The 12,444-nt window shown below is 48.1% G+C and overlaps 1 protein-coding gene and 1 long non-coding RNA gene across 2 annotated transcripts in view; one reads left to right on the forward strand and one right to left on the reverse strand.

The window, feature by feature from the left end:
* TERT (telomerase reverse transcriptase) overlaps nucleotides 1–5,157 on the reverse strand; it is a 33,393-nt gene extending 28,236 nt beyond the window's left edge. Inside the window, exons 1-2 of the mRNA XM_074576406.1 lie at nucleotides 4,137–5,157; nucleotides 1,069–2,974 (exon numbers count right to left, since the gene is read on the reverse strand). Coding sequence (XP_074432507.1) covers nucleotides 1,069–2,974; nucleotides 4,137–4,364 — 2,134 coding nt within the window. The 5' untranslated portion in view covers nucleotides 4,365–5,157. The remainder of the gene's footprint in view (nucleotides 1–1,068; nucleotides 2,975–4,136) is intronic.
* LOC141739332 (uncharacterized) lies at nucleotides 4,610–10,287 on the forward strand. The gene is made up of 3 exons (XR_012585671.1): nucleotides 4,610–4,741; nucleotides 6,780–6,917; nucleotides 7,932–10,287. It is a non-coding gene; the product is annotated as an uncharacterized LOC141739332 (long non-coding RNA).
* The last annotated feature ends 2,157 nt before the right edge of the window (nucleotides 10,288–12,444 follow it).

The raw sequence follows: 12,444 nt of genomic DNA on the forward strand, positions 1-12,444 counted from the left end.
ACAGTTTTTTGTGGAAGTGTAACCTTCCCTATTTTAGGCATCATCTCTCAACCATCAGATTTTTTATTTTCCTCTTACAAAGAACCTGTAGCAATTGCAAAACCTTATCATGCCTTTTAAAAAGGACTAGCATTTTCAGCTCACGTTACTGTAGGATCCAAGTACATCACGAGGTAAGAACAAATACTGCAAACATACCAGTTAAGAAGTGCAATCCACATTGTGTAGATGGAGAAGGGAAGCACAGAAAAATGACATGCATTAGATCCTACAGCAATCAACCAAAGAACCACAGCTTCAGCCTAGGCTTAAGCCCTAGGAAGAAAGATTTCTTCAAGGAAGCAAGATTTACCCTTCATCAACTGAAAGGACTAAACAGAAGGGATCTGTAGAGAATTTTGAGCAATCAGCTGATGCCCTCATGACAGCTTTCAGACAGGGACCACTCAGTCTGGTGAACTCTGCACCAACAATTACCCAACCTGAAGCAGTGCTCAGTAAGGGTCTCTTGTTCCTAGAAAAGAGCTCTAGACGTATGGCAGGACAAGCCCCGTATTGCATGGTTCCCATACTCACATCTTTCATGCAGGGTTGATGTGAGGAGGGGGGAAACACGCTGTGGGATGGTTCACTCCCATAGCAGAGGAACACATGCCACTACAAGTGTCTTGGTTTGCCTTTAGTTCTTTCTGAAGGTTTACGGTAACGAACAGGCAGACTACGTTTGTTCCTTACGTGCTTAGGTCACGCTTCAATGAATTTTCAGAGTTACTGCAATTTGCAGGGTAGGGGTGGAAGGGAAGGTTTTGTTGAGAGGCCCAAGTTCTGAATTCATGTTTATGAAAATGTCATCCTATTAAACACAAAAGGCGTGAATGAAAACTTAACTTTTGGAAGGAAGATGGGCTTAAGTGTTCTCCCACCATCAATTACAAACACCACTAGGTTTGCTCTCTCAGCTACCCAAAGAACCCAACAACTCTGATTCAGTACTCTCCCCTTCCCACCTTAAGCGTGAACACCATCATCTGACACCCCCACCACTTAGTTCTTTAATATAAGAAGTACCTTTGACTAGACGAAGCCACATGCAGTCATTCACTCTCATCTTCCACATCAACTCCTGCAACGAAAGCTTAGCAAACTTCCCCATGGAAATGAATGCTTTCACGTTTTTTAAGAACCGGCACTTGTTATGGTTTGAACCCCAAAGCTCAGCGGGGATGACCCGCTCCAGGCACTCCCTCACAAAGGTGTACACCTGCCAGTGGCTGCTGTGCTGCTTGAGGAGCTCCCGGAGGGCTGCATCCCACACCTCTCCCGGGTTTTGCTCCTCACTCTGCGACTCCCCAGGCACAGGTTTTGCAAGAGGAGTACATAACATGGCTGGCACATCAGTGTGACCAGATTCACATCTGACACTTGTCACAAACTTGGCAGGCTCTTTCCCAAACTGTTCTGCTTGCTCGTGAACCTCTGCTTCCCCAGGCAAGGCCGCCTGACAAGGCAGCTCGGTTTTTCTCATGCTGCTTTCAGATATCCAAACAGGGCAATTTTTTTTCAAGAGAACTAAGTAAGGGCACTTCCCATGGTTCTTTAACAGTTTCTGAAATGTGTGTCTCATTTGCCAGTAGCGTTTGGGCAACCTCTTCTTTCTCCAGTTGTGATGTGGCAGACTTTGGTTGTGCTTTTGCTCCAAGAGATTTTGGCTTAAGAATATAGTTTCTATAAGCTGTCTTCCACCTGCCTGACAGCCCTGCAAGCGATTCAATAGAAACGATTTAGGAAAACATTCTTGGAAACTCCTGTGAGAATACAGAAGAAACTTCCTGTCAATGTATACTGCAGAACGCAAGAACGTATTTGGCAACTTCTTTGCCAAATGAGCTAGGGGACTTTCCCGCTTTCTGCAAATTGAAGAGACACCCTCCATGGGTTTGATTTGTACAGAATCCAACTCAGATTTGTACATATGCATCTCTACTACCTTCCTATGGGATTCTGCTTGTCTTTCAATGCTGGACTTTAAAGGTCTGTTACTCTGAACTCCTCGTGGAAAAGAGCTTTCACCTGCCACAAATTTCTTCCCATCATGAGATGTGTGAACTAAAGAAGGACCAGACATATCACTGTTACTTCTTTGAGAAATGTGCTTTTTTTTAATGAGACTTACAGCATGTGATGCTACATACCCAGTTCCATATCTCTTGGAACTACTTTGGTTTACATCGGGAGTCAGATTATAAGCCTTTTCCTCTCTCATTTTCTCCTCTACTTTTGCTCTCTTAGCTGGAATTTCAGGTTGTTCCCTATCAATCTTCCTTTTTAAAGACGGTACTGTAGCCGAAAAATATAAACTGGAGCCACTCTGTTTTTCCAGATGTTTGCTAACCATTCTTATCTGTTTTCTTGCTTTACAAACAGCTTTTGCAGAATACTGGTAACTGGACACTAAGCTTTGTATCTTGCTATTTTTTTTATTTCCCATGCTGGAGACATTAGCTTCAAGTCTTTGTCTGCATTTCCACCACTGCAACTTTGAAAGATACTGTCTATGAAACATAAGTCTTTTTTGCATATAGTCAAGCAAGCTACTACGTTTATGCTTTGAAAACCTTTGTTTAACAAACACTGAGGATGAGTCCACATTATGTGAAATGAGTTCATAAACTGGTTGCCCACAAACTTGGTAACAATTACTAGGGGGAACCAGCATGAAGATTGCACAGTGTTCCAGCAAATACATCATGACATCATCCCCTATTCTGCTCAGCAATGTTTCCCAGAGGCCACTGATACGAATGGTTTCTGTTGCAGTATTGGGTAGGTAGCTGTATATATTTGAAGACGGCATGATTTGGAAATGAGAACTGTTTTCATCCAGTAATGAATATCCATATGCGAGGACGTTCTTCTTCCTTTTTTCACACAGTCTCTGAACAACTCTTGTGATGACTTCACTCTGACTAGATAACTGAAGAAAGAAAGAAAAAAGAAAATGAGCTTTTATCACCGACTCTTCCATAAACCACAACATATGCTTTAAATAAACAGACACGCAAGACACACAATCCTAGACATCACCTTCAGATGAAAACCTTTCAAAGAAATATTAATGATTTACAAGCGCTACACCCATACACCCAAAAAGTAAGATTTTCAAGCGTTGCTACAAGATGTTTACATGCAGCAATACGGGCCTACGGCTTTAAGGAAGTCTTTTTAACGTCTGCCCCTTTGATCCTGGTTTTCATGCCCAGGGAACACCCTACGCTACTCCCCAAGGCTCCCTCAGCAACCAGGACTCCAAGGCCTTCAGGTCACCCTGCCCGTGCTCACGCAGGCTCTGACCTCCAGGGTACGAACACTGATTTTTCTTGAGGCCTCCATTTCCTTTTACGTAAAGAAAAGTTCCAACTAAACCGCTCGGTTCACGATTCTAAAACCCGCTCAACGAGCTTGCGGAGTTTGTTTCCTACCGTCGCACGGTTCTGCTTGTGCACCCCGTAACTCGGGGAGCGAAGCGGCCTTTGCCTCTCCGAAAAAAAGTTTCTTCTGCTTAAACACCGACCCGACCCGCCAGCAGTTCTCCCCCCGCCCCCTTCTCTATCCCCTCAGAGCATGGGGGAAAAGCGGCGGTTTTCGTTTCCAGTCGCTCCCCGGCCACATGTGGTCCGTTCACTCCTACCCCCATGGGGCAAGCAGAGACTCGGGGAGCCCCTGCCACGCACGACCTTCTCTGTCACCTCCCGCCCACCCGCTGGCGCCAGGGCTTCTCTCGCCCACCCCCCAGAAGGGGAAGGCGGTGGTGCAGGGGGTGGGGGATGATCCCCCACCTCTCCCCGCCAGCCGAGGCCCGGCGGGGAGGCCCGGCAGCCATGAGGGGCCCAGGTCGGCTGCCCCCGCGCCGGCATGGAGGACAGGAAGCGCCCTGCTACCCCGCCAGGGCGGGCGGCGGCGCCGGGAGCCCTCTCCCCGGCCCCTCACCGCTGCCGATAGCCGACGGGGAAGGCCCGGCTCCGCCAGCCGGGCGGTGGGGGGTCTTCGCTCCCCGGCGAAGGCTGCGCTGCTCCGGCCGCCCCCGGGCCCAAGGCAGGTGCGAGCCGGGCCGCCATCAGTCGCGCCCAGCCTCCTACCTGCTGGAAAGTGAAGGGCCGGGGGATGGCCCGGGCCCCGCGGGGGACGCACACCAGGCACTGCCCCACGAAGGTCCGGTAGGAGGGGGCGTCGTCGCCCCGCAACACCTCCGCCTCGCCGGTACCGCTCTCCCGCAGCCGCCGGATGAAGGTCTCCAGCGGCGCGGCTTCGGCATAGCAGCCGCGCAAGGCGGCCAGCACTGCGGCGAAGGGCTCCGCGCCCGCCATGTTATAGCGGGGGAGCACGCGGCCACGTGGGGCGGCCCCGCGCTCCCCTCCCGCACCCCACCCGCGCAGCTCCGCGGGCAGCAGGGAGCCGCTCTTTAAAAAAGAACTTTAAAAAAAAATAAATAAATAAAATAAATCAAAAGTAAGTAAACGCCCCTCGCGAAATTGTTCTCCGGCTGCTGCCTCCCGGCGCCGCCGGGCCCCAACGTGGCCGCGGAGGGGCGGCGGCCGGGGCGGGGCGGGGCGGGGCGGGGCGGCGCGGGTAGGCCGCTGTCCAGCTCCGGAGCTCCTTCCCTCCGCCGCAGCCGCCGGGTGAGGCAGGGCCGAGGGGAGCCGGGGGTGTCCGTGGGGCTGAGAAGCAGCGTGGGCCACCACAGGTGCGCGTTGGGCTTTTATTTTCAGGCAGCTTGGGAGCGTCTTTTTTTTTTTTTTTTTTTTGGTGGGTAATTCACGCGGCGTGTTTTCAGGGTGCTTGGGGTGGGTCAAGAAAGGCGTTGGGAGAAAGTTTCGGAGGTATTGAAGGAGTTTTTTTAAGCGAGTCTTGCTGGTTTATTAAGGTAGATTTCCTCAGGAAGAAACCGGGAAGATTCCAGGTGGCCAAGAAGGCCAACAGCATCCCGGCCTGTATCAGGAACAGGGTGGTGAGTAGGACGAGGGAAGTGATCGTCCCTCTGTGCTCGGCACTGGTGAGGCCCCACCTTGAGTCCTGTGTCCAGTGTTGGGCCCCTCACCAGAAAAAAGACATTGAGGTGCTGGAGCGGGTCCAGAGAAGGGCAACGGAGCTGGTGAGGGGTCTGGAGAACAAGCCTTATGAGGAGGGTCTGAGGGAGCTGGGCTTGTTGAGCCTGGAGAAAAGGAGGCTGAGGGGAGACCTTATCGCTCTCTACAACTACCTGAAAGGAGGCTGTAGCGAGGTGGGGGTCGCTCTCTTCTCCCAAGTAACAGGCGATAGGACAAGAGGAAACAGCCTCAAGTTGTGCCAGGGGACGTTTAGACTGGATATTAGGAAAAATTTTTACACTGAAAGGGTTATTAAGCATTGGAACAGGTTGCCCAGGGAAGTGGTTGAGTCACCATCCCTGGGGGTATTTAAAAGACGGGTAGACGTAGTGCTTAGAGATATGGTTTAGTGATGGTTTTTGTCAGAGTTGGGTTGATGGTTGGACTAGATGATCTGAAAGGTCCCTTCCAACCTTGGCAACTCTATGATTCTGTGAACCCCTTTGAGGACTCCATAGAGGGTCTGTCTGAAACAAGCACAACTGCAGGAAAGGTTATGGTGGTGATGAACAGAGTAAACCCTAAAAATAACTGGCTGGTCCTGGGTTTCTCATCAAACTCATGAATGAAGAAGCCAAATCGCTTATGGCAGTGTGTAACCTCCCACTCAAAACTTTTCTTGGTATCTGAAGACTTCATAGTAGCAAACTTGATTCCAGACTGTAAAAGGGATTGCAGTGGAGTTCTGGGGAACTGTAGGTCTCTAAGTCTGATGGTTATGCCAGGTAAATTAGTAGAAATAACAAAAGATGTGATTGGTAGATGGTAGGAGAAATACAAGTTGCTTAGTCAACATAGCTCCCATAAAAGGGAGTCCCGCCTTAGGAAACTCTTTGAGTTCTGTGAAGGGTTGGGAAGGCATGAAAATTATGGTAATCTGGTTGATATATTCTACTTCAATTCCCTAAAACCTTTGCAAGAAAATGTTATCAATAAAAAAAAAAAGCAAACCACAAACCAAAAACTAAAATGGAAGGTGCTGTTGCAGATACATTATTGTTAGAAAATAAGAAGTAGAGGTAGGGATAAATGGTCAGTTCTTTCAACTGTGGAAGATCCCCACCAGAGTTCCACGTTAGTCTGCACTGTGTAACTTTCATAAATGACCCAGAAGTACTGTAAATAAACAGTAAGTATCAAGATTTGCTGATGGGATGAAGTTATTCAAAGCAGCAAGGACACTCCCTTCCCCTCATTGCTCCAAAGGTGATAGCACCCTCAAGGTAGAACCCAACAGTGATGTCTAATGCAGCTAGGCATGCGGCAAACACAAGGTTCACCATTCCTGTGAGGAATGTGTTCAGGAAGAAAGAGGAGGAGGAGGAACAGGAGGAGGAGGAAGAGATAGGGGTTAATTAATCTTGAAAATGACAACCTGACACCTGACTGTCACCATAGAGTCCTCCTCAGTAGCCAGTGGGTTGACACTAGAGAAAGCAAGGGCATGAAGGTGAGGAGGACCATCTCTGAGATCTTGATGTTTAGGGTCTCCTTGAAGAGGTGGACATTGATCTATGGCTTTCTATCAGCGGGTCTTCCTTAGGAGGTGCAGTCCCAGTACCAGTGTACAAGGAAGCAATTGGGTTGTGGTGGTCATGAAGGATGTGCCCACAGCTGAGAACATGCTGATTGCAGGTGAGGTTGCAACTACTTGGCCCTAACTGTGGTGGTGACAGATCCAAGTTCTCAAAGCTGGTTGACGTGCTCATCGCAGATGACTGGGTTGTTGTTGCTGCAGGCTGAATTTCTCTTGACCCTTTCTACCAGCTGGTGGTAAGTCCCTCAGTAAGTCCCTACCTGTGCTTCTTGCTGATGGCAAGACCATTGGTGGCAATGACCACAGCAATGGTGGAGGAGGAGAGGAGGGCTGCCACGGCCAGGTTAAGGGGGACTCTTTCCTCCTGTTTCTTTTCACAGGTGCCATGTGTCTACCATTGGGCTGGGGAGAGAATTCAGGAGGGAGTGGGGGAATGAAGTGACATGGAAAAGGAGTGAAGTCATTTTTTATGAGGATGAATAAGGAAAAGAATAGAATCACAGAGTCATGGAATAGCTGAGGCTGGAAGAGATCTATGGAGGTGTCTAGTCCAGCCCCTGGTCAAAGCAGGGTCACTTAGAGCGGATTGCTCAGTGCCGTGTCTAATCAGTTTTGAATATCCCCAAGGGTGGAGACAGCCTTTCTGGGCGACCTGCTCCAGTGTTTTATCACCCTCAGAGTAAAAAGTTTTTTCATGTTTAAGAGGAATTGCCTGTATTTTAATTTGTGCCCACTGCCTCTTGTCCTGTCGCTGGATACCATTGAGAAGAGTTTGGATCCATCTTGCTTACATCAGCTATCTATACACTTTGATATGATCCCCACTGAACCTTTTCTTCTGGGTCTAAACAATGCCAGCTGCCTTGGCATCTCCTCATATGTCAGATGCTCCAGCTCCTTAATCATCTTAGTGGCCCTTAGTGGGCAAGTTCACTGGGCTCACTCCAGTATATCCATGTCATTCTTGTACTGGGAACCCAGATGTGTACAAATAATGAAGTCACAGTTCTCCTCAACAAAACTTATCCTTCAAGGCAAACCTAATTTATCCACATCCTGCTTTACAACCAGCTCCTGTAAAAGGGAGTTACCCTGGGAATGGATGAAAATAGTGCAGTGGTAAAAATAAAATGCCATTTTTGTAATCCAGCAGTGAAGTGAAAGGAAATAAGATGTTATGTTTAGGTTTAGCTTCAGTAATGACTATTTAAAGACACAAGCTTACTGCGAATGTGTCTCTCTCTTTAAAGCTCCCTGTGAAAAGGCTGAAAGGAGACTGTTTTGAGAAGTGTCACGAGAAGAAGAAGAAAGGTGTCGTTCAAAAACCTGAATCTACGTTCAAGCATCAAAGTAAAAACCTAGTAAACCAAAATCGGAATAGTTTGATGCATAACTTTCCATACCTGAAAGAAACATCAGACACCAGAAGTGGGACGGCTTGCCAGGAAGTCTGTAATGTAAAAGTAGAGAAGGAAGACTTGGGGCAACCGTGGCAATAAGGAACGTGGGGAGGGTCCTGTGGCACATTGTTGCACACAGCATGATCTGTCTCAAGCTCAAATACTACAAATTATGTTGTTCAATAAAGAGAGAGGAAAAAAACGTTCAAAAAATCAGTGAGTCTCCATGATCAAATGGTATTTACCGGTGAGTTTAAAGGAACTCAGTGACTGAACAACTGCCTCAATCATGCCAGAATGTTTTAATATCACAAGCTATGAAAATATGTAACACGACACCAAGGACCTCAAAGGAGATCACGGGGACTACCTAGCAGTAAGTCTGAGGACTCTGCTGTGGAAGTTGACTAACTCTGTAATAGAGAATGGATTTAGTGAACACATTGATAACTCTGGCATAATGGAGGAGTCAACGTTACATTTGCTGAGGATGAGGTTATATGGGACGGGATATCCCTTTGGTCAGTTCAGGTCAGCTGTCCCAGCTGTGTCCCCTCCCAACTTCTTGCCCACCCTGGCCTACTCACTGTGGGTGGGCAGGGTGGGAAAAAAGAACTCTTGACACTGTGCAAGCACTGGTCGGCAATAGCCAAAATATTGGTGTGGTGACAACACTGTTAGAGATCCAGAGCCCGGCACCACACAGGCTGCTATGAAGAAAGGTAACTCTGTCTCAGCTAGACCCAGAACAGTTTGTCAGAGTAAGACCCCTTATTGATCCGTCACATCCATCAGTCTGAGTCGTCACTGACTGGGGGATCTTCAGCCAATGTGGCTGATCTTGGTCCCAATCTCACCCCGAGGCGGCTGCTCGAGCTAGACCCATACAGTCATATGGTGTTAGCCAAGGACATCCCTCCAGTTTAACCAGCCACTCAGTGTAACCCCTTTTATAGGGCACCCATCACAGCTTTCCTCTTTTGTGGAATGCAGCCTGCTGGGACAGTGACTTGCTCGCTTCTCTGGTGGGCTGCATCTTCATCCTTGGTTGTCTTTACAGTGGTCTTGGTAACTGGAGGTGCCATTTGTTTCTCTGGCCGGCTTCCTAAGTTACAGAGCTCATCTTGCGGTGGTGTGGGGGAACGAGCCCTTTCTACCACTACTATTACTGTTACCAGACTTACATGGGTCTGGCTCTTCCCGTGTGTCTCCACCCCAGTCCTCTGGATTGGGACTCTCCCTGAGAGTTGCAGTGGTCCCTTCTCCACATTTGAAGGCTCCTCCCAGGCCACTGTGTGTCTCTCGCACTGTGTGCGATGGTCCCTGAATGGTGTGTCTCTGTTCTCACACCAGCCCCAGCCTTTCTGTTTGATTCAGCTTCTCCCTACTTGCCTGTCGCTCCTTAAAAAAAGTTGTTTAGCGTTTCCTTCTCCTTCTACATTTGTGTCCTCAGAGTCGTGGTCTTCACTGCGTCAGACGCCCTGTGCCGGTCAAACTTTGAACTTTTCAATTCTGTTTAATTAATGTTGAATGCTGCTTTTCACCCCTCAGTCCCAGCATTTCCTCCACAGGAAGGAGGATCCCTTTGATCCTTTTCTCAGCCTCTTGGCTGACAGCCAGCCATGCCCAAGCGCATCGTACTTTGCTCTTCCTCAGGCAGACTTTTCCTCGCTGTTTCACGCTGCCTTTCACTATTAGAGTTTGAGGGGAAATGCATTTTCCGTGTGTGCTGGGTTTGGCTGGGATAGAATTCCGTTTCTTCATAGTAGCTAGGATGGGGCTGTGTTTTGGATTTGTGCTCAAAATAGTGTTGATAACACATGGATGTTTTTGTTTCTGCTGAGCAGTGCCTACACAGAGTCAGGGCTTTTTCTGCTCCTCACGCCACCCCGCCAGCAATGGGCTGGGGGTGCACAAGAAGTCGGGAGAGGACACAGCTGGGACAGCTGACCCCAACTCACCAAAGGGATAACCCATACCATGTGACATCGTGGTCAGTACATAAAGCTGGGGGAAGAAGAAGGAAGGGGGGCATTCAGAGTGATGGCATTTGTCTTCCCAAGTAACCGTTACACGTGATGGAGCCCTGCTTTCCTGGAGATGGCTGAACACCTGCCTGCTGATGGGAAGCAGTGAACGAATTCCTTGTTTTGCTTTGCTTGCTTGTGCGCAGCTTTTGCTTTACCTATTAAACCATCTTTGTCTCAAACCACGAGTTTTCTCACTTTTACTCTTCTGATTCTGTCCCCCATCCCACCGTGATGTGTGGGGCTTGGTTGCTGGCTGGGGTTAAACCACGACAGCATCTTTATAACGGCTTCTGGGATGGCAGAGAGGGTGAGGCTAACCAGTTCTTTCTCAAGCAAGTTGTTGAGGGGTTTGTTGGTTTTACCAAATGAATCACTGCTTATCACTTTCTGTTCCCATGGTCAGCTCTAGGCAAGCGAAAGGCCTGCTTCTGGCGGAGACTAAACGGCAGATGTAGCAAGAGATGAGAATTTCAGTCTAGGAAATGTAAATTGCTAAGCCTAGTTGGAAAAGTAGAGGAAAAGAGTACTCCAGTAGATCCTGTGGAAGTCAGTCCAAAGTGGGTATCTGTGACGACTCTTTGAGCTGAAGCTTGCAAGGGATGCAGATGGGAAGTTGCAGGGCAGCAGGGAGTCACAGCGTGCTGGCTAGCTGCTGCTGGCTGGCCACGAGCCAGGCACTGAGTGTTTGGGCAGCACTAAGCTGGAGCTGTGCCAAGCCTGGTGTTCTCAGTGGAGCGAAGAGCGTAGCTGCGCCTCCAAAGCCTATGCTCAAAGGCTCTTGCTTCAGCGGCCAGGTGGTTAGCTGGACCAGAGCCTGCACCTGAACCACGGCAATGAAACATCTACCTGGCTTTAGGCTGCTCAACGCAGGCTAACCTGTGGCTGGAGACTGATAGAGGCAATTAATGCCTAATAAAAATGTTCAGAGTGAACTTTTCATAGTCCAAAATAGGAGTAAGACAGCTCACGAGTCTCTTGCAGGTGCGCAAGACTCCATCAGTGCAAGAACAGAAGGAGAAAAAATCATCATAAAGGCAAGCATCAAAGAGCTCTGTCGTAAGTTAATAAGGATTGTGGAGCTGTGGGTGACTGAGAACATTAGGGGCCAGAAACCAAGAGGCTTGCAAGAAGTTTTACGAGTACCATATGGCAAGGACCAAAAGGACAGAGTGCTGCCAAACAGAAAGCTGGGAGGAGAAGGGAAGAAGCTACCCAAGAAGCTACCCTATTCTTTAAAGTGAACATAGGCAGATGTGAGCCAGAATTCCCCAGAGTTGAGTGTTTGTCTTTTGAATCTGAACTATTTTTGTTCCTTTTGATGCAGGTATACTCCTCAGGGTGGGAGTTAGCATGAAAAAAAAAAGACAATAAAGGATTTTTTTTGGATTTGATACTAAAAGGAGCAGTAAGAAATAGGAGAATTGCATAAAGGAAAAACTGGAGCAAACTGATTAGCTCCAGGTATCTTTAAGAAAAAGCACTGGCGTTTAACGCGGATGGATGAAAAGATGTGACACCGCTGGAAAGGTGCATGGATCCTCACAGATACAGAACCAAACCTCTCCTCGTGGAGGAAGGGAAGCAGTCAGAGACTGTCGTTGGGTGTCTGAGAAAGTTGGGCTCTTTCTGGCTTTATTTCAGAACTCTAGATTCTATTCACTCAGCCAGTTTTACACGGGAATATCAGGAAAGCCTGAGTAGTGCGTAAAGGGCAGGGGGAAGATGCTGTGCTGGTACGGGGTATCCTCCTGAGTCCCCTTCCCACCTGCATCATTTGAGATCTTACGGTACGGCCCCACCCCCAACCCCAAATCACTGTGATCTTTTAACTTCCAAAGCCATTAGAGCCTAACGACGATGAGGACACGAGATGGTCACCAAGTTGCTTACCGCAGTTAACCTCATTAGTGGTGAGGAAGTTTTTAAGTTACTCTTGAACTCCGAAATAGATCACAGATGCTGATCATCTGGCATGAGCTGCAACACATCCAGTGAAATTTTATATACAGGAAGTTCTTCTTCGGCATTAACCGCATGTTGAACCGCATTTTTGGTTTACGCTGACGTCATTGCCACAACTCGAAAGTTAAAACATTTCATTTAATATCTCCAAAGTTACACTGCTTATGTAGTTTGTCACCATCTTTGCAACAACAAAAAGTAATTCTCTATCCCGTATGCCAAGTCTTTTATTTGGAAATGGAATGCATAAAACAATGACTTGAACAGGAAAGTCTCGCTCATTTTAAAGACTTAAAATGCTCTAATTTTATATTCTTTATGACTACCGTATACACTATTATGAGGTCATCGTCATCAGAAATGCAAGACAG

Source organism: Larus michahellis, chromosome 2 (genome assembly GCF_964199755.1).
Source record: "Larus michahellis chromosome 2, bLarMic1.1, whole genome shotgun sequence".
Taxonomy (NCBI): domain Eukaryota; kingdom Metazoa; phylum Chordata; class Aves; order Charadriiformes; family Laridae; genus Larus; species Larus michahellis.